The following is a 23,400-nucleotide window of genomic DNA, read 5'->3' as shown; positions in this document are numbered from 1 at the left end:
TGATTGTCCTGAACATGGGAGTGGTTTCGCTCGAATGCAATTCTGAGTTTCCATTGTCAGTCGTATTATTTCTAGTCATATAAATTAAATTTGATATTAATTTTTTGTAGTAGCTAAAAAATATGTAAGTATTTCTGCAAAAATTTTAACTCATGTTTTGAATGAAAAAAATTTATATTGATATCAATATCAATTTTCATTTTTGATATTTTCTAAAAATTACTTTTTAGTAGGTACACATTACCTTTGTATAAGCATATCAAACAATATCAAATGTCAAAATATTGGCTCTGTTAAATACTGGTATTTATAGATAGTCCTAATGTAAAATTTCTACTTAAATGCAGTTTAATACATTTAAAACCCAAAATGCAAAAACTTTATACCATAATCAATGTATTTATTAATAAAAATTTAAAACAATCATGGATTTTACCATCTTCGGTTAAAAATTTTAGTATTAAACTTAGACACTAGAGTTAAATGTCATTGTAATCATTTGTAATTAAAAACAAAACAAAAAATTTTTTTTAAGAATATAAAAAATTTTTAGAATAGATTATCTGTATTTTTTAGATCATTGTGTATTGTAGGATTAGATTTACAAGAAATTACGTCATTGGAGAAGTAAGTCGCTCAGTCAAAAGTATTTATTTCTTTTAATTTTCTTTTAATTTAAAAAACTCAACAATCTCGGCAGATTGGAAAAACCTAAAAACAGGTAGCAATTTAAAACCTTTTTCTTTTATGTTTTTTTCAATATATTGCAATAAACATCTGTAAGTTTAGAAAATGAAGAAACATATAAGACTAAAGACTAACTCAAACAAGGAATACAGAAATGATAAGCGAAGCTTAAAATTGCATAAGATACAGATTTTTCAAAAATTGTTCTGAAATGGATGATGATGCATGTTCCATTTAACATTTAAATTTTGAATTATGCCCCCAGCTATACCTGGCCACTAATACTTAACCAGGTTTCTCTACTTAAATTTTATTACAACCATTCAAACTTAGATGTCTCATAAAAACCAAATAAATCTGCAGATCTAAAAACTTAAAACTGTCTTACATTAAAATAAATAAGGTGCTTAAAGAAAATAATTAAAATTTAAACCAATATTTCAGAAAAGTAAACAAAATCAAACTTACAATTTCTTTGTTTTCAGAAATAAGTTTATTTATTTCCTCCTGCAAAAGCTTAGTATCTTCACGACATTTAGCCTCAGTCGCTGAAACTCTTTCCTGAGCATGCTGCATTAACTGTTCACGTTCTTGTTCCAATATTTTAATTTTTTTCTTCAGTGTTTCTAGTTTTTCAGAGCTTTCCTTAGCCAAAGATTCAAGTTCAGTTTCTAATTTTAAGACCATATTTTCTTGATCTCTCATCTTTTCTTGCATCTTTTGAACCTTTTCTAAATGCTCCTTCTTTAGTTCATCTCCTTGTGATTTTAATTTAGATTTTTTCTCACTGAGCTCCTCCTTGACTTTTTTGAGACTTACAGTTTCTTCTTCTAGATTCTGTTTCTGTTTCTCAAGAGTCACTATTTTCTCTTTCATTTCTTCCAACTGAGTAGCATAGTTCTTTTCAGCATTTTCATATTTTTCTTTTAAACATTTAATATTTTCTTCGCTTTGAACTTTGGCATTTCCCTAAAAAACAGATAATATTATTTGAATGGAAAAAAAAACAAGCAAAACAACAATGATGAAACAATAAAATTACACATAAGATAGTAGCAGTGTTTGTACAGTCCTTGAAAAATAAAAATAATAATGATAATAATAATTGGTAATAAATATATCATAAGAGCAGTGAATATATTTTCATAACAGTTCTATGTAATAAAGTAACATTTGATTCTGAAAAAAAGTTAATTAGCAGTTGTGGCAGAAACGAGTGTGTCATGCAGTTTTATTTGCTTTAAAAGCTGACTGAAAACAAAGCACTACCACTTTTTTCCTTTTTCTCAAGGACTGTAAAATATGTAATCATACATAAGAAATACGAATATATGTCAAGGACTGCCCCAATATTGGAAAAAATTTATCCTACCTATAGCCAAATAAAATGCAACACATCATTTCTTGTTCAAGAAAATATTTAGACGCATTATGATGTCTAAAAATTTCAGTATGTGTGTCAAGAGCTTAATTTAAAAGCCCACTAAAGGTAGAATTTAATTATGTTGTTACTTTTAGATATTTTTACTTTGATATTTATAAAGCAATATTATTATTGATTAAGATGTTACTGTTTAGTTCCTCATTTTTAATAAATTTTAAACCTAGAATTTGAACGTAACTTGCAACTTTGCTAACAAATGCAACAAAATTTGTTGGCCTTTAGATGCAGAACGAAGATAAAAACATTTTTTTAAATAAATTTTAACTAATTCTAATAATAAAATAGAATTAAGGTTAAACAAAAAGAAGTCAAAAATTAAATTTCTTTAAGCACTTTCAACTTTGTTTTTTTATAAACATATATTTGTATACATATAAAAAAATTTTAAAAAGTGTTTTAAAACAAAATTTGGAGAAAAATTTTAACAAATTATAGTTTTATAATAACTAAGATATTTTAAATGTCTATCACTAGAAATTGATGAACTATATACTGCACATTTGTATAATGTTCAGAAGTTATGATTTTAAATTAAATTGCTACTTTAATTCCTAATCTAATTTAATGATCAGTAACCTTATAGTGTACACACTAATTACCAAGTATGTCGTTTTTAAATAATTATGACACTAGTAATTTAAGGCTTTTTCCAAGATCCTTGGATTTTGAATCAATGTTTAACGTTAGAGATTTGTCTCATTTTCTTCTGCTCTTTTTCATTACTTTGTTTTAAAATACATATATCGTATACATAACGAATGTAGATTAACACTATAACTAAATAAACCTGGAGGAGTAACATAGTAACTAGCATAGATGGTGTATACATCACTGTGTACACTAGTCAAAGAAAAAAAGTTTATTTTTTCCAAATAATCATGTAAATGATGCCTATGACTAACCCTTCCTTTCTCTAAAGACCTAGTCATTACTCAACAAGCAACTGATTCAGTGTAAGGAATTTGATAAGTTGTATATTTAGGATTTAAAACTAGGATACAGAATATGCTGCTCATGTTTTTAGGATATTATAATACTCTCATACTTTTAAATGCTAAAGTAGATTTTGGTAAGTAATTCATTGACTTGATTTCTAAATTTTAGCAGAAAGTAAACCTAAATACATGTTATTTTTAAATAGTCAAAAAGTAAGCCTATTAAACAGAAATTTTTTATATTAATTAATTTATGAGATAAGATACATTGAGCGGTGAGTTCTGATAACAGAAGTAAATATTAAATGAAAAGAGACATATAGTTTGTCAATTTTCATTACAACAATATTAACTAGTACATATTTAAAAATAAACCAAAGCATATAAATGCCATATTAACAATGAAATTTCTAACTAGTTAATATATAAGTCAAGTTCTTTTAAAATCTTTATCAATTTAAAAAAGCACAAAAAAAAACATATAAAACCAAAACTGCACTTAATATAAGTCAAAAGAAAATCTATTTAATCAATAAAGGCTTAGCATATTTTTTAATCATACCTGTTCAATTAAAATTTGTTGAATTTGAATCTCCTTGTCCTCAATTGTTTTTAGAAATTGAGAAACTTTCTTTTTCATATTAAGCAAAATAACATTCAAATCTTTTAACATGTCCCCACTTTCTTCATACTTATCTACACATATTATAGAATTTAATTGGAGAGAAATATTAAACAGTTCCTGAATAGCTGTGTCTTTTTCCGTATTAGTTGATCTAAGCCTAACTATTTCAGAATGAAGTCTTTCTGTCTCTGCCTTTAGTGCCTGAATTTCACCACTATGTGTTTCTTTTAATTCATCAAGCATAACAGTGGTATTTCGTTTGTAGTTTTCAAATTCTTCTTCAGGAATGTTAGATGATAACTGAGAAACCTTCATCTCACAATTGTGCACCGCATCACTTTTCTTCTCTAACTCAGTGATATAGTTAGCTACGTCTCCTTCAAGTTTGTTAATATTAGTCTTCAATCCAAGAATTTCAGTCTTATATTTGTGGTTCAATGCTTCAATTTCATCCTCTTTCACTAGCTTAAATTTTTCAAAATCTTCCCCAGATATCATTAAAGACACCTGACTAACTTTAACTTCTAAATCTTTAATTAAATCTTCTTTAACACTTAATGCACACACGTGAGAAGCTATTTCTTCTTCAAGTTTTGAAATAATATCCACTAAATTTTGTCTTTCAGAATTGGATTTACTAGTAACTTCTGCAATTTCTTCTTGACACTTCTCTCTGCATTTTTCAAGCTCGCTAACTGAAATCATTGAAGTCATTTGATTGGTTTTATTTTCTAATTCTTTAATTATAATGTCCCTTTCTTTGACACTTGCCAATAAGGTTGCTATTTCATTTTTTAAATCTTTTATTTCGGTAGTAAGCTTATTATTGAAATCTGTAACTTCCTCTTCTCGTTTCTTACATACATCTAAATCACTAATAGGTACCATTAGAGCAATTTGGGAATTAAATGACTGCAGTTCCATAATAATGGCTTCCTTTTTTTCTATTTCAATAACACGAGTGGTAACATCTTTTTCAAGCTTGCTAATTGTGCTTTTTAAATCTTTAATTTCAGAATTAAATTTATTATTAAGTTCCTGCATATCATCACGATATTTGAGTTCACACTTTTCAAACTCTTCATAAGAAATCATAGATGAAAGTAGGGAATTTTTTTCGTATAAATCCCTTTCAATCTCTTTTAGCTTGTTTACAGTTTCTGCATGCACATTATAGGACTTTATATATTCTTTATTAAATGAGTCGATTTTTTTTTCTAAAAAGTAAATCAAAGTATTAAAATTATTGCAACTGTATCTGTCTTGTGTTATTTCTGATGGCAGCTCTACGGAACCTAATTGAAGAAAATTTAAGCACTTTTCTATTTCCTGTGACCAACTATTAATGTAACTTTGATAAAGAAATACAGACTCTTCTAAAGATTTTACCTTTTCTATATATTTTGGTATTTGAATTTCAAAAGCTTTTAATTTTTCCTCTGTTAAACTAATAGAAGTTGTAATGTTGTTTAAACATGTTTCAGATTTTAAAGCAAACATATTTGAGAAACCTAAAATTGCATCATATGACTCTTTCAATTCAGATGCATTTTTATTTTCTAAATGAGCAACGAATTTGTCTTTTTCAAAAACACTGGAAGTTAAATGTGATAACTCTTTTTCTGTCAAGACATTCTTACTTTCTAGACTAGCAATTAGTTTGTCTTTTTCTGAAACAACACCAGATAAAATTGCCAACTTATTTTCTAAGGATGCACAATCTTCTTTCAATTTATGAACTTGAGAAGAGCTATCTTGAATATTAGTTTCAGAGCTGTTTAGAGCAGAAGAGAGTGCAGCATTCTTATTTACTTCTTTTTCAAGTTCAGACTGTTTTTCGGCTAAACAAGATTCAAGCAATCGTTTCTCATTCTCTATGATATGAAATGTTTCTGAATTCTTCACAACAGCTTCATATTTTTCTTTTAGCGTAGAAATTTCATCCTCCTTCAATTTCCTTAAACCGGTTTCATATTCTTTGATATCTAATATTTGTTTATTTACTGAATTAACCTGCATCATAAGTTCATTTATTAATAGATCTTTCTGTTCCAGTTTTGACTTAATCTTTGTTAATTTGGATTGCATACATTCTATTTTTGGAAAATACAAGTCAAAGAGCAAAAGTTTGTCTGAAATTCTATTTTCAAAGTCAGATTCAGTAGCTGATAGATTTTCACATATGTTCTGAAACAAAGAAACTCCATTGAAACTCTTAGCAAGTTTATTTATTTCACAATTATAGTCATCTTTGACAGATTTAAGCTTGAGTGAAAATTCTTCTTCTTTCTTATCAAGAACTGTGGTAGCTTTTGCTAATTCTTTATTTAAACGATCGATAGTATCTTTAGTTTGATTTTTTAAATCACAGAGTTGTACATTATGAGCTTGTTTCAGTTCAAGTTCCTTTTTAATGTACTTATCTTTTATGAGTTTAAGTTTATTTTCAAGTTCTTTTTTCTCCTTTTCATTGCACAAGAAGGCTTCTTTAGACTCATTTAACTGCTTGTCTTTGTCTTCCAACATCTTTTTTAGACTTTCAGAAGTTTCCAGAACATCATCCAATTCTTCTTTCACTCGTAGCAACAGCTCAGTTCTACTTAAAAGTTTAGAATTTAGATGTGCGACGTTTTCAGAAAAAGCAATTTGAGAAGCATTAAACTGCTCTCTAAGAATTTTCAGTTCACGATTAATCAACTCAGTTTGAGAAGACAGAGCCTCAATTTCTGACCGTACTTTAGAATTCAATTCTAAGAAATTAACTTCAGGAATGTTCAATTTGTTTTTGTCTTCAGCTACATCTACATAAATTTCAGGTTTTTGTCTGCTGGTTGGCTTTAAAAATGTGCTAGAATTCATTTCATTAAATTGTGTATCAATACTTTGCAAAACTAAGCTAAGATTATTACGTTCTTCACATAAATTATCAAGTGCTTTTTGAAGCTCTGCTGTATTTTTAGTACATTCTGAATTATGACAATCTGAAAGTTCTTTAATATGGTGCAGTTCTTTTCTTAAATCAGAATTTTCTTTAACAAGGTCTTCTAATAAACTTTGTTTTTCACTGTCTGTCTTATTCTCTACACTTTTCTGACTTTCTTTTACACTTTTTAATTCAGAAAATTTGGAGAAATCAGTACTAGTACTGTCACAAGTAACTGACTGATTTCCCAACTCTTCAAATATCACAGTATCTTCAAGACAATCAAATTTGGACTGTGATAAATTAAGTGTTGTATTGCAGCATTTTGAATCATTGTGTGAATGAATTTGAAAATCATTGTAATTTTTAATCAGTTTTTCAAAAGCTAATTCAAAAGAAGTAATAACTTTCCTGAAATCTGAATGCTCTTTTTCAAATAATGCAATACCATTCTCAATGGTAGAAATGTCTTTTTCTAATTGGAGAAAATATTCCAGTTTTCCATCAAAAGTAGCACTTAAATCTTGAATTTCTATTTCAGCCTGGTGAATTATTGTTTCTAGCTTGTGCCTATTTTCTTCACTTTGTTGCAACAAACTCTGCAGTTCCATAACTTCACTGTTTAATGACGCATTGCTTAAAACTAACTCTTGTTTTTCTCTTCTCAATTCTTGAAGTTCCTTTTTACACATTAATAAATTCTCATTTGCAATATTTTCTTTGGATTGAAGTTGTTTAATACATTCTTGTAACTGATGAATTTCTTTAAGTTTAGAATTCTCTTTCAACTGAAATTCTTTTAGCTTTGAATTTAACATTTTTATTTCATTTTCTAATTCATTGGTTTTAAAGTTAAATTCACATTCTTGTTTTTCATGTCCACTAATAACAAGATTCTTTTCATTTAACTCATCTTTTAAAAGGGAAGAACAGTCAATATATTGTTTTTCTTTAAGCTCCAATGTGCGGACTTGGTCATACGAATTTTTAAGTTGTATACTCAATTCATTTATTTTATTTTCATAATTTAAGCATTCCTGCTTCCTTAAATATTCTAAATCAGCATGATTGGTCTGCAGTTTTTCATTTTCAGCATTTCTGTTGTCACACTCCTGTTGAAAAATGAAAATACTTTAGAAGATTTAAAGACAGGAAAGCATAATTTTACTAGTCAAAATGAAAAGTCTAAGCTGTTTTATTCTGCTAGCTATAAATTTAAGCTAATTTTTCTACATTTGAATATTATTATTTCATATGAAATCTTCAAGCTTTTTTTTTCTACAGCTTATAAAAAAAATATGTCTGAATGCATATGGATCTAAAGGCAACTTGGAGATGAAGAGACTTGTGTAATTATAACATATTGAGATGTGCATCAATGCATTCTTCAGTCAAAAGTAACCAGTTCTTTACCATCTGTGTCAAAACTTAAGAGCTAAGTTTCGTTCTACTCATGATGTTTCCAGTTGCAGCATTCAAAAAAGACACACTAAATAAGTAAATAAAATCTATGTATAATACTCATAAGTAATTTTTCTTTAATTTACATACTGGATGACGGTACCCAGCGTATCCAACAGTTCTGTACATAGAAATCTGTCAAAACCAGTTTTACTTATGTTACTATATAGGAAAACATCTTGAGCTGAAATATCATGTTGTAATGTAAAACTAGGTGCAATTCATTCATGATTTGTATGAATAAAAAATTTTCCCCATATTTGGCAGTTTTCTTGAAAATTACAGTCACAAAGGAGTTATATCATGATATTTAAATAATAGACTTGAAGATCTAGAAAATGATCCAGTACTGAAACCTTAAAGTGATTATCTATTCAAATATAATTTTTTAAATTTTTAATAAATTATTTCCTTGTTTGTTATTTATTTTTTATTCGTTTTATTTAAACATTGTTTTATATACGTACAGTCAATTTATCTGTAAAAATTGAATAATTGAATCCAAAGAATGTCTTACAAGAAAAAAATAATAATAATAATACAATAAACAATTTATTTATGTATTAGTTATGAAGTATAAAAAAAGAACAAGATTGTGAATTAAAAGAAATAGATACTTACATTATTTGAAATCTAAACTGATAAATATTTAAGCTAATTCTCTTCCTTATTTAAAATTGAAACAGATAAATATTTTATTCATAATTTCTTCCCTATTCCATTGATAAATGCTTAAAATATTTTTACTAAGTCTAAAATTGTGCATATTATTCTTTAACTCATTTTACGTCCAACGACTACTAAAAATAGACAATGTATTATAGAAACGTAACATAATAGAAACATTGTAAAAAGGAAGAAAATTTCCTTTAAAAAAATAAGAAAAAAAAATTTCTTCCAATTTAAGATTCAAACAATATCATCCATTTATTTGAAGATCCATAAAAAAAAAATAGTTTTTAAAAGGACCAACACACACCTAGGGTTTCAGCTAAATCCCCATATAATTTTTTCTGAATGATTTATTGGTTGAATGTTTAATAAGAAAAATTTTAAAAAAAATATTATTAAGTAGATTTTAATGTCCTCGGTAAAAAGTTTTAAAAAATGTTTAGATTCTTCAAGGGCAACAAAAGGATAAAGCCAAGCTAGCACTCAAAATCATTAACCTAAAAATTTTTAATTTTTAAATAAAGTCTAAATGCATTAACACCCAATGCCCCTTAGAAACATTTATCCATTCTACAACATCAAATTACAGATTCAAGCTAAAAAATATTTTAGTTTTTAGTAAAAAACTACAGATATTTATTATTATTTTTTTTAATTAAATATTTAGAAGTGATTTTAAAAATCTTTTTGGGGTCATAAAATTAATATTAGCAATTTTCCAAAAATAATAAATTATTAACCAACTAAAATAATGACCACTTGTTCAGATACATTTTTATATACAATGAACTACTTGTTTATATACATTTGAAAAATTAAAAATACTATTTTCATAAAAAAGTATTAACACTCAAATATTTAGGAGAATTTTAATGCATCTAAATTTTAAGTAATATTTATTTTTTTTAAAAATTCATATAATTACTGTTTTAAGTTTTTCTGAAGCACTTCTCAAAGATCCATTTTCATTTTCTAACTGCTTTACTAAAGAATTTAATTCTTGAACTTGAGTTTCAGCAAGATTCAATTTGTCTTGAATTTCCAGAAAACCCTTTTTCTCTTCTTCTCCCTATAAAAGCAACAAAACAAAATGTAGTAAGAGTTGACATTTCATAAGATTCATATTCATTACATATTCAAATCACAAAATAGATACATAAAGTAAATAAAAACAGAGAAATTTAAGGTAGAAAATATACAGATACACTGAATCATCCAATTTTTAAACATTAAAAAAAAATTTTGCTTGGCTAGACTTCAAAGCATTTGCTATGAAACATTTAAAAAACAAATGATTCAGATATGCTTCAAACTAAACTTACGCTATATAATGGTTAGAGCCAAAATTACTGTACAATGCACACAATAAAAAACGATTTCAAATATGCTAATTAATAAGTGCAGACAATATTTTAGGTTACAAAATCAGACACAAAAACGTTCTTCCTCTGAATAAACATACCTTTTTTTCTATGGATTAAAAACAAGATTGTCAGATGAAATCAGAAAAGCAACAGACATAAATTGGAAGGCCCTCACATTATTATAAACAGATCACATTATTTAGAAAACTTTGGAGAAGCTATGGTTTAGTAAAAATAGAAAATGATAGTGCTGATTGGAAAAAAATTTAAAATAAAATTAACTTTAGTTAATTTACAAAGTTAATTTTAACGTCTAACTTAATTGATATTGACTGTTGCCTTTGTACATTTTTATTATCATGCTCTTAATCCCTTTAAAAGTAATAGAATATACTTTATAGAAAGCATTACAACTAAAAAAATTTAATTGCAAAATTTGTTGAAATCTGAAATACCAAACAACTACAGAAAAATACTAACAAGAGCTACTTATCTAAGAAAATATTGAATTGCTTTTGTCTCACAATATACATGATTAGAGCAAAAATAAACTTACAGGAAAAATGTGTATGATTATAATGATACAATAAATATTTTACAAAGTGCATTCAATACAATACAAAGAGCATTCAAAGTAAGATACACTCACTTGAGACTTTTGTGACTGGAATTCAAGTAGTTTAGCTTTCCATTCCTCTTCAACAGCTGATATTTTTTTAGCGCAATCTTTCTACAAAAAAAAATTAGAAAATTTAAAATAATGGCATACTTATAAGCGTTTATAGATAAGAAATCAATGTACTATCATAATTTAATACAATTGAGAAGGTTAATTGGTTAAAGTCACCAAGCTATCATGAAGGACTAGGGTTTGAACCTTAGTGGCAGCTTGTAGCACATCAGGCTGCAGAACAATGGATACCAACTTATCTGAAACTTATATGTACCATATTGCCATGGTTATGTCATTGGTCATGAAATTGTGTGACCCAGGGTTTTTATTCCCCCAATGAGCTATTGCAGGAACCTTTTTATTATAAATTAACATTTTTATTATAAATTAACATATGGCAAAAAATATGGCAAATTTACAATTTAATTAACATTGATAAATATACAAATACAAAAACACACTTATTTACAAATTCATAATGTTTCATTAATTAACTATAACACATCTTGTAATTTAATTTAAAAAAATCAAACACGTGAATAGCAACTATTTAAAATTATTAAAATAGTTGCTTAATAGTTAAACTAAAATAGTTGTTTAATAAATTAAAAAAAACTATTAATTAAATGAGTTAAAAAATAATAAACTAAAATAGTTTATTAGTTTGATAACAAAACCAACAGCTCAAATGATAACACATTTGAATATTTATGCTCGTAATAAAATACATGGCAATTCCATATTAGATAAAAACTATTCTGTCACTCATTGTCATTTATTTTCTTTATTTAATAATTTTTGTTTGCTTGTTTTATCAAAGAACGTTATCAAATTAACTTAAAACACCATCATTTTTAGACTGTTCTTTAAGCTAGAATTCTTCGAATAGGATTGTAAGCATAGTTTAAAAGACAGAAGTGTCAATTCTGTATCTAATTTGCATGATAAAGCTAAAAAAGAAAATCATTTGCAACATTAACAAAATAGACAAGAGCACTTATAAATTATAAATACTTGAGTAAGTGAATTGACATTTTACATTTACTACAAGCAATACATCATAATCATGTAATGCTTGTAGTAATTGTAATGAATTCTTTTACCTGCATTAAAGCAATAGCAGCAGTTTTTCCTCGAGCAAGTTCTTGCATTAGATTTTGCTTTTCATCCTCTAGTGTCTTTTCAGTTGATTCGAGCTGCCTCTGCAATTCACTTAATTTATCTTCATATTGTTTTTGTAGATCTGCTAATTTCTGCTTCTCAAGTTCAACTAAAATTCATTTTTAATTCATATATATACAATAAATAAAATAAAACTTAAACTGAAAAATACACACATATATTTTCAGGTACATAAAAATACATATGAACTCTGGGTATATCCTGAAAAACATTTCAACAAGCTCTATTACAAACAGAAGCTCTATGGTAAAAAGAAAAAACATAGAAGGAAAAATATTGAAACATAAAATAGCATAGCAAATTACATGCTTATTTTTATTTTCCACGTATTTCTGTTCTTATTCCGGCATTTAATTTAAGAAAAAAATTAATTTCAAGAAATAATCCTGCAAAAAAATTGAGTTAAGAAATTTAAGGACTTTCTTAAGACTGTCTGCTGCACTCAGTGATTCCACTTACAAGCTATATCCTGTCAAATACAAAAAAATCATACAGATAACACATCATTTTCCAGCACAGAAACAGTTGTTTGATCAGCCCTAATTTAAAGCCTTGATTATTCAAATATAACTCTTCTAGATTTGAAATTCTTTGTTTTGTCTATTAATCAGGGGTCTGTCTAGGTTTTTCTGAGAGGTACCTATTTTGCGAAAATTAAAAATTATATTAATAAATCAACACAAAAATATGATAAAAATATGGATTTATCGTTTCTTAAGGGATACAAAAATAAAATTTTAAGAAAAAGTATTTTGTGAAACTACTATTTTTCCCGAAGTTCAACTTGTGAAAGTATCACTAAATGGTAGTAAATTTGGCCTGGCCAGATCCCAGTTAATCGATAAAATATTATGAATTAGAGTAATAATAGATGGATAAAGAGGTTGAGTAATAATTTAAATACGAACTGCTTTTAGTAAAAAAAAAAAAAAAAAAAGAAATATGGAAGTCTTGGGTCCTAAAGACCATTAATAACTAAAGTCTAGCTAAATCACCGTGAACTTATTCATTGCTTCAAAAGTATTGTTCCAACAGTATAGTGTTGACTTTAATTTGATGAAAAACTTCAAATCTGAAGAGGCTACATGAAGATTGTAGGACAGGTGAATGAATCCCGCCCATCCAAAGTGATGAATGGATACTTTTGCATCCTTAGTAGAGTAGGGATTTTGTATTATCCGAGAACAAAACCCTCTTTTGAAGTGTCATGTTTTATGGTAATAAATGGTGGACTACACTATTTTTTTTTCTTACAGGCCCTAGCATACTTCATTAAGATTTTTCAAGACAAGAAATCAACCAATAATAGCAATGAAGAGATGGTGTTGGCTGAAATAAGTGTCCTTAAAATGATATGGACCCATAGGCTTTAACAGCATATATTCTTAAAAAAGATCTCCCAGTTTGAATCACATAGATCCAATAAAATTTCATTTCGTTTACGTCACTTAGTGCTGTCAAAAACATAACTTTCATAATAGATGTCCAAATAACAATTACTCCTCCTAGTCATTTTTCTTCCTTAACTTTGAAAAATTCATTCTCTAGGGCCAGCAACAAATTACACATTCACACAAATCTCAGTAGCAGCCAATGTATTACATGCATGTAAAATTCACATTTGTCTTTCATTATTAAACATAAGATATAAAAGTTTTAAAAAAAAGTCAAAAACATAACTTTCATAATAGATGTCCAAATAACAATTACTAATCCTAGTTATTTTTCATCCTTAACTTTGAAAAATTCGTTGTCTAGGGCCAGCAACAAATTACACATTCACACAAATCTCAGTAGCAGCCAATGTATTACATGAATTTAAAATTCACATTTGTCTTTCATTATTAAACATAAGATATAAAAGTTTCAAAAAAAGTCTATAAATTTTTCCGAAGACTGTTAGAAAAGGTTTCATTAAATAAATGATAGGCAAAATGAAAAAAAATTAAATTAATCAAAATTTGTACAAAAAAAATTTTTTTTTCATTCAGTTGAAAGAAATTTCAACCACATAGATGGAATTGGTGTGAGAGGCTACTAAGTTTTACAAATTTAATATAGAAGTTATCTGGCTTTAATTCAAAATTTATTTTACTCATTACTACAAAACCGTAGTTTTTGCCAAATGCCAAATATTTAATAAGAATACACAATCTGATTTAATCTGGTTTCCAAAAAAGCAAATAAAATAAAATATCCAAGTAAATTTAAAACTTAACATGTAAGCAATTTTTAATTTAAAATATTTGTTTTTAACATGTTATTAAGTAAATTATGTCAAGTATGGTATTTAATACCTGCAGATTGATACTGACTAGATTCTTTTTTAGCTTTCACAAGCTGCTTTTCCTTTAATTCAAGCTCTTCATGCATATTTCTCTTTGTTTCAGCCATTGACATCGCACTTTCTTCCTGCTGCTTTTCTAATTCCTCCAAGCGAATTTGCATACTATTTAGAATAACCTCATGCTCTGCTTTTATTACTACCTGCTGATCCTAAAAAAGCAATAACAGGAAATTTTGAAATAGTGTCACATTTATCATTCTAGGAAACATTATGAAAAACTGTACATTTCCAATTACTCATAACATTTCCAATTTATAATTTATATGTGCTTGACTTAAATTTTAAAAAATAAATAGTTTTAAAAAAAATTATGAGAAATTTTCCTTTTGTTATTACGTTTTAACATTAATAATCAAACAAGAGCTTTCACTCCATAAGAAAAGATAAAGCGATCCCATGATAACAGAACCAGGTCCTATGATAATGCGTGATCATGGATCACCATTGGTTCAAGATAACCAGTAGCTCTGTGGTTCTGCTTTAGTTTTGAAATTTTGGATCACTAGTAATCCAAGGTCATGAAACCAAAATCTTCGTGAGATATTTAAACAGGTGTACTCGGGTAATAGCAAAATAAATAGGATTTAAAAAACACAAAATAGCAAATTTAAAGACATTGCACATCATGAAATTGAAATTATTATATGTTTCATTAATATTATTCTCAACATCATATAAGGTTCTGATATAACTTTTAATTATAGATATAAAGTTTAAAAAAAAAAAAAAAAAAAAAAAAAAAAAAAGAAAAAGAAACATTTTTGGATTTTCCTTAATTTCAAATTTTCAGTTTCGTCTTTCCAGCCATCAGCCAGAATAAGCAAAAGTAGGCTGTAAACTTCATTACTAAGAAAAGAATAGTTAAGTTTTTATTGTAATAACTTTTATTACAATAAAAACTAGATTTTTATCATTGAAAAATAATTGTTGGTATGAGAAATAAAATGTGATAACATATCATTATCAAATCTAAAATAGCTAGAATATACTTTTTGAACCTTTATAGATATTCTATGATTTTTTTGACTGAATAACAATAATAAAAAAAGTTTTTAATATAAATAAGGAAGCAATGAAATTTTATGAATTTTAATTTCAGGAAAACAAAAATATAGCTGCACAGTTTTTACTCAGACGTCTTTTTTATGAATAATTAACAACAAAAATCTTTTGATTTTATTCTGTAACACACTCTTTAGTTAAATTTTAAAAAAACAACTTTCAAATTGAATTTTTAAAAAATGTATTAAGATTATTATTCAAATTTTTAAAACAATTAGTTTAAAAAGTATCATTAACAGTTCATTTATTGCATGTCTCATTTTCACCTTGTTAACTTTAGAGAATATTATATTATATATCATTATTTTTTTACTGATATAAATCTTAGTTATGGTGCCTTTTTAAAAACCGGCTGCTGTTTACTTATCAACATCAATCTCCTTTAATTGATACATAAAGAACATAATTTTAAATATTTTATTTATTTTCAAAACTAGACAAAAAATGTGAAGGATAAACATGAAACGTTAAAACAATTAGAAAAAAAAATAGCAGTAATTATAATAAAATCGATTTTTGACAGAAGATTTAAAATTTCATCTCCAAGAATAAAACTGGAGACACAAATATAAGATGAATACAAGTCTCTATTTATGAACAGTCACAGTCCCTTGAAAATATGTATCTGCATTGATCAAAACTCCAGTATATTTTTAACTGAATTTTGCATCACAGTAATATTTAATAGCACATACCTCTAACTCATTCACTCTTTTGACTTTTTCTTCAAGTTCCTGAGAAAGATTTTCATTTTGTTTCCTTAGTAGAGCTATTTGTTCAGTTTGAGCTGTAATAGTTTTTTTTGCTTGGTTGTATTGATGATCTAACCTTTCCAACTAGAATGATAAATAAAAAGTAAAATGAAATTACTTTTATTATGAAAGAATTAATATCAACATATTTATACACAGCTTATTTCTTCATAAATCCCTGACATACAATAAGAATATAACATAATACCATACATTTTTATCTTTATATATCTAAGCCTAGTAGTAGAATTTCTAGAGTCAATCTACAACACAATCCTCATGAATTTATATTTTTCTGCGACCCTATCAGTCAGACGAAGCAACCTTATATAACTTATATAGACTACCTTATATATGCAAATATTAATATGCAAAAATTAATATGCAGACTACCTTATATATGCAAATATGGCAAAATTTGCATATATAAGGTAGGTGAAACTTATGTAACTAAAAATATTCACTAATTTTTTACAATAATCATCATCATCACCATAGTTGGCTAGACAGCCCAATGTGAGCCAATGCCTTCCTCTGAAGATTTCTCCATGACGACTTCTGATTCACCTTTGATCTCCAATTCTTTTCATTAATTGCGAGAAAATCAGACTCCACTGAGTCAGCCCATCTCAACCGCGGCCTTCCCTGCTTTCTTGTTCCAGTGGGTCTAAAAAGCAGTATCTTTTTTATAGGATTGTCATCACTCATTCGAATCACGTGGACCATCCAATTCATTCTATTTATTTTTATGTATTTAATAATATCAGGTTGTTTATAAATCTTGCACAGTTCATTGTCTGCTTAAAAAAAACTTAATGAAAAACAAGTCTTGTCTAAACATATAAACATTGAAATAAAAACATACAATAAGAATTCATTACCTTTTCATGGAGAGCAGATTTTTCTTGACCAGGCAATAGAACAATGTCACCAGTTAGTAAATCTCCATTTGAACCTTCTAATGTTTGTTGCACATTTTCTTGCAGGCCACTTGAATCATCAGTCTTATTAGTGTCTTTCAAAAGATTTATCTAAGATGAAAATAAATGTGCCAGTTAGGTAAATTTCAATTTGTTAACAAATAAATAAGTAAAGAACCACAATTAGTATGAATCATTTCACTGTTTTTTTCCCAGAATAAATACTAAAAACAAGATTTAAGTTAGGCTCCAAAACTGCTTTCACATAAATGGTGACTGTACAATTGATAAAGAGATTTGTCCATGAAAAAATTTAATGTTAAAGAAATCAATAATAAACTCGTTTCTTGTAAATCAGCATAAAATTAATAAAATACCAACACAAAAAATCATTTAAATCTATTTGAATTATAGTCAAAATTATTCCTTTATTATACAAATAAAAAAGGAAGCATCCATCGGATTTAAATTTAAAAATTTAAATTTCTATGTAATTATCTAGATTTTTAATGAATATTAACTCACTAAGGTAAATTCCATTAATAAAAATGTTTTAAACAAAGAAATTTTAAAAATATTAAGTTTAAGTTTTATGTATGTGAATCCATTTTTATGGGGGGGAAGGGCGCAGAAATCTCGAAGACATGGTTCTTAAGGACCTGCAGTTTCTAAAGTCTAGCAGAATCATTATTGGAATTAATTTATAAATCTGTTTCAATTTTTAACAGTATCCTTTTCCTTCAACATTAGGAATGTAAGTGCACTATAAAAATTATTTGTAATTTCTTTTAAATCAGTATTTATTTATTAAACATGAATATGACATTCCATAATATAGAATAACATTTTTCTTCAGTTGAACTACAAAACCAAAGTAACAACAAGAATAAAATTACCTGTGTTTCCAGAACAGATATTCTGTTATCTTTTTCCTCTAACATTAACCTAAGATTAGCTTCAAGATGAGCTTTAGCTTTTTGCTCCAGTTGACATTGCTCTCTAAGTTCTGCAATACGCCTGGATCCTTTATCTTGAGTGTCAATGAGAGTTTTCTTTTGAATAAAATAGAAATTAAGTCAATTTAAAGGATATAGAAATATGGTTACATAAAATTTTGTTTGTTTATGTTAAGACAAATATATTTAAACAACAAAAAAAATTTATAAATAAGCTATTTATATCATTAAGAAATAAGATCATATAATTAGCATGCGTAAAAGACTATGTGCTAGCATTTTAACTGCATTTACATGATAATAAAAAATATGAATTCAAAATATATGCAGAGCTAAAGATCAAGCAAAATATTACTTGCTTAGCTGCAAAAAGCAAACCAACTTAAAGGTAGTAAGAATTTAGTATACATAGATTCTTAGTATACATAGATTTTTAGTATATACATATATTCTTCCTAATTAAAAAAAAAAATTTTTTTTACTCCTTTGATACCAAATCTTTAAAAATATGTAAATCTTATTTTAGTTTATTTTAATATATATAATATAAGCAAAGCTCTGCTAAAAAATTTTTCAAGGGTGGCTTACCCTTTCATAAAGACAAGTCTTACCTCAATTTTTGTCTTCTCATCCCTCAACTCCTTAAAATTATTTACAACCTACAAATAATCAAAAACATTCAGCAAAACAGATTTTGATAAGGTATAAAACACATAAAATATTTTCAAAAAGAATAAAATTTTTATGAAAAGAATAAAAATTCAAATATGCAAATTTAAGCAATGTAAATAAGCAATGTAACTGCAAAGTAAGCAATGTAATAAGCAGTCAAATAAGAAATTTAACCGAGCCAGATAAATTCCTTTCCTTAAAAAAAAAAGCAAGTTTTCAATAGAAATGAAATAAATCATTATTTTTATAAAGTTTTACATTTACAAAAAAATTTCTAGAAAGTACAGTTTATCCATGTATTGCTAAAAATACAAATTAAATAACATGAAAATATTTCTATTTTTCTAATATAATAAATTAGATATAGGAAATATTAATTACAGCAAATCCTTTCACAGAAAAATAGTATTGTAAACCTTCTTACAAGTTAGATAAGATTTGAAAACAAATTTTGCGAGAAGTTATTGTTTTGAAAAAGGAAAAAAGTGTGTTGAATCACATTTAAAGTTAAACAGATAATTGGTATCCTTTAATATCTTGCTTAAATTGCAATGTAGAGCAGAAAATATATATATATATATATATATATATATATATATATATATATATATATATTTTAAAAATATGACTGCACAACTGGTCACTAAGTCTTTGGTCACTGCTCTTTGTCACTAAGTCAAAACCTGAAGTGAGGCAACTTTGGAATGCCTAATTTATTAAATGAAAATCAGCAAAAGTATTACACTTTATACAGATTAAACCATCTTGATGTTGAATATAGATACAATTTTTAAAATAACTATTAATATCTAATATTTTTTAAAGTTTTTATGAACAATTAAAGAAAACAGAAATAAAATAATTTTATTATTGTTAGGCATAATTACTTTATTCATTATATTAATAATTTTACTAGAAATGAATTTGATTATTATTATTAATTATATTGATATTATTTATAATTATACTCTGAAATCAGCATTAAAAAAAATTTCAAAATTTTGTTTGAAAATGAGATTTTTTTTTAATTAATTTCTCCCATAGGAGGCAAAGTAGGTAGTTATGACAGCTCTTCAGTGTCCTTGAAAAAATCTAGTTTTTTCGACTCTCATAACATATGCAAACATCCTTACAAGATACAAACTGCTAAAATATTGACTATGAAGTAACCATGTTATTTCATGGTTTCCATCATCAGCTCAGATTACTTCTTTTATTTTAACCTCTTCTGTTATGATTGGGGCAGGTATATATCACCCTAAAAAATTTGATATTGAACCCTCTAAATAATTTGTCCTTGATATTTCAGAAAAATAAAGAAAATTTTCACAAATTAACAATTTAAATTCCTTAAAGTTAAAAAATAGAAAAAGATAAAAATTATGAATTTTTTTTCTAGAATTTAGGATAGATAAGAAAATTTTTTTTCTTATGTGTTATAATTTAGAGAACTATTGCGACTGCGTAATTTAATTTCAATCACCTCAAAAATTGGGCCACTGCAACCCCCATGATTATGGTATCAGGACAAATACTGTACATATCAGCTTTTCATCACAATCATGATTGCTACTTTCATAATTGATCAACACATAACAGAAAATAGGCACAAGATCAGTCCTCAAAGTTATTATCAAATATAAATAAACAATAAGTTATAAATAGATATTAATTGTTAACATAAATAGTTATAAATAAAATATAGTCATTACATTTGGAATCTGAATGCTAACTTAGTTCATTGATAATATCATAAATATATACTTCAGTTGAGATTTGACAAAGTTCATTGCAAACAGCAAAAGGAAACAATTTTTGCAGATCAACACACATAAGTTATCACAGAAATGACAGATGTTTTGCAATCTAATACTGCCCCTGAGAATGACAACAACAAAAAAATCTAAAAATCTAAAACAAATATTTTTATTTTTTGTAACAATTATTTATTTAACACTACAAGCTTCACAAAATGTTAATGTACCAAAGTCTCATCATCAAACACATCTTAATCCCAAGTAATAATAAGTGCTTTTGACACTATTTGAAATTGACATGAATAAGTAAAATAAAGTAAAAAAGAAAATTAAAAACATAATACAACTCACTTCAGAATATTTATTTTTATATTTATATGTTCTAGCTTTTAAAAGGTCTATAACACTTAAGAGCTGCTCCTTTGATATTCCTTCAAGATTTAATGTAGGAGGATCTTCTCTTTCACTTTCAATATCAGACTGTGGTACATAACTTAGCCTTTTAGGACGATATTCTTGAGAAAAACTAGTATCACCAGCAGGTGTATGGTCTTTGCCTCCTGAGACAGAGCCATTTGTAACATCAACCTGTAAACAAAAACCAGTTAAATAAACAAACTGCCTCCATACTTAATGATTTAATCATAAACTTTTTATAATATAAAATACATCTTAGTATTTACAATAAAACTAAGAGCAACAATTTCTTAAAATATAAATTATTAATTATTTTAATTAGAATATAAAAATGCTTAAACTTTTGAAACAGCATTTCAATTTTGTAACAAAATTTATAGAATGCAAAATCTCTAATTTTTAAATAGAAAGAACTCCTACTCCTCTCACAACTTAGTCTGAGGCTATCTGCTGCCATGGAAACGAAAAATAGCGCATTTTAAAGAGGCAATGTTCCCTTTCTGATTTCCCTAATTCCCTTTCTCTTGCTGATCCAATACCCCTAATTGAAATAGTTAAACCTCATAAGCATAGTCACAACCACTACTACAGACAAATGGCAGGAGGAATTCCTTTCATAGATAAAGATGCAAAGTTTTTATTCTGAATCATTTAAATAACACATCATTAATTACAGGCACATTATTAATTTCTAATTGATTTTTTTTAAATCATAGAAATTTAGATATAAATAGAATAATTAAAAGAAAAAACATTAATTTTATATACATAATTCAACTAATTTTTAATTATAAATAATAAAAAATTTCATCATGATTAACACATTTATGAATTAGTTTATAGTTAATTTATCAGGGGTGATTGTGAGCCCAAGTTAAAATTCCGGAAAATTTCTTGAGTTAAAAAAAAAAAAGTTAAATTGAAAAATTAGAAAAAAATTTAAACAAGGTGTTTTTCTTCCTTTTTCTCAATATTTCTTAGTTTACTTAAAATATATTTAAAATTTCACATATACCTATACTATTTACACATACCTATGATGAGCTGGAGAAGTAATTAAAATTTACAAATATGTCTTTCTTTCTCGAGTTTAAGATTATAATAACTATTTACTGATAAAAAATGAATATTAATCATGAATATAAGCTTACAAAGTATCTGGTTCTCACTTACAAACAAATAAAATAAACTGTGTTTTTAAGCTCCACCTTTGAAAATTTGATTTCCGGAACCTTCAATGATGTGATCAATGATTTTTTTAAACGCCTGAACCTTTGATCTCCGGATCACTGTTAGCGAAAAATCTGGAAATCCTGATTTTTTTCGGAGCACAATCAGCCCTGATTTATTCATATATAAGTCTATTAAATTTATTAAACATTTAAAAAATTTTTAGTAACTTAAAACTTCAGTAAATTAAAAAAAAATTATAATAAAACGCTTTGAAAATGAAAATTGTTTATCAACTACTTAAAGCAAACAAAATTGTGCTATAATTTCACCAATGTAATTTTTAAAAAAAACTCACATTTCTTTGAGGAGTACTTTGTTCACTCATAGAACCATCATCATCTTCTCCGATGCTAAACTGTTGAGCACTTGTATGAGGCACAACAACAGCAGAACTTTCACTGAGAGTTATTAAATCCTAAAATTTACAACAAAGGAGTAAATTTACCATATTAAAATATTGCAAGGAAACTTATATTCCCTGTGGTGGCATGGCGACTTTGTCACAGAACGTTACATAGTTTTTGCAGAAAGATTTTTCTTTTGAAAAGCAAAAATGCTTAATTTTCTTCTCTACAGAAATTTACACGTAATACTTGAATCATGCATTTAGATAATCACCTTTTCACATAGATAATATCATAAATTGATGTAATGTTTCGATTATATTTTAGACAGTTAATGATATTAATTTTCACAAGGTTTTTAAATATTGCGATATATTTCAAACAATATGGAAAACTCAAATCGTGCATTTGAGTATTTACTTTTTAAGGCAATAATTCTATCGAACTTTTTGCAGTTTCTCCATTGTTTTTAAATCCGATATTTTTATACGATATTATCTATTACAAAAACCTAAACTCGAAACAAAACACGCATTTCAGGAGACCGTTTCGCGTGATTTCGTCAATATTTTTTCTGTAATTATTACCATGGATTTTAGGATTTTTAATTATTTTTTATCGTGATGATTACTTACAAAATTCAAAGAAGGAAATAATTTGTCCGTGCTCCCCCCAATAAAATCATCCATAATATTAGAATAAAAAATTATTACATGCTCAATCAGAAAAAAAAAATATATATATATATATTATAGTTTGTTTGTTTTTAAACACAGCACTTTTGTTATTTTAAATTAATAACATATATCTTTGTTATTTTCAAAAGCATCTTGCAGAAAGATATTAGCACTAGAAAGTTTGGTCGCAAATAGCTCGAAAGAATTCTACCACAGGGCTTATATACTTATATTTTAGGCAATACTATAGTTTGCATAAAAAGCCTTAAGATAATTATGCAAAACTATGACATGAGC

The 23,400-nt window shown here is 26.5% G+C and overlaps 1 protein-coding gene across 3 annotated transcripts in view; it reads right to left on the bottom strand.

Moving 5' to 3' along the window:
* Positions 1-23,400, bottom strand: part of LOC107449129 (uncharacterized) — a 40,654-nt gene that overhangs the window by 14,085 nt on the left and 3,169 nt on the right. For 2 of the 3 annotated variants that reach the window (XM_043055403.3, XM_043055390.3), the window contains exons 3-14: positions 22,378-22,497; positions 20,784-21,020; positions 18,615-18,662; positions 17,944-18,099; positions 17,009-17,158; positions 16,071-16,211; positions 14,264-14,462; positions 11,888-12,054; positions 10,761-10,841; positions 9,673-9,816; positions 3,629-7,726; positions 1,156-1,656 (exon numbers count right to left, since the gene is read on the bottom strand). In XM_043055403.3, coding sequence (XP_042911337.1) covers positions 1,156-1,656; positions 3,629-7,726; positions 9,673-9,816; positions 10,761-10,841; positions 11,888-12,054; positions 14,264-14,462; positions 16,071-16,211; positions 17,009-17,158; positions 17,944-18,099; positions 18,615-18,662; positions 20,784-21,020; positions 22,378-22,497 — 6,042 coding nt within the window. The remainder of the gene's footprint in view (positions 1-1,155; positions 1,657-3,628; positions 7,727-9,672; positions 9,817-10,760; positions 10,842-11,887; positions 12,055-14,263; positions 14,463-16,070; positions 16,212-17,008; positions 17,159-17,943; positions 18,100-18,614; positions 18,663-20,783; positions 21,021-22,377; positions 22,498-23,400) is intronic. The other variant, XM_043055394.3, reaches the window with a different exon arrangement.

This window comes from Parasteatoda tepidariorum, chromosome 8 (genome assembly GCF_982258835.1).
Source record: "Parasteatoda tepidariorum strain Cologne lab strain chromosome 8, Ptep-v5.0, whole genome shotgun sequence".
NCBI lineage: Eukaryota > Metazoa > Arthropoda > Arachnida > Araneae > Theridiidae > Parasteatoda > Parasteatoda tepidariorum.
The sequence above is the reverse complement of the archived record's forward strand: the minus strand, read 5'-3'. Positions and strand labels throughout refer to the sequence as shown.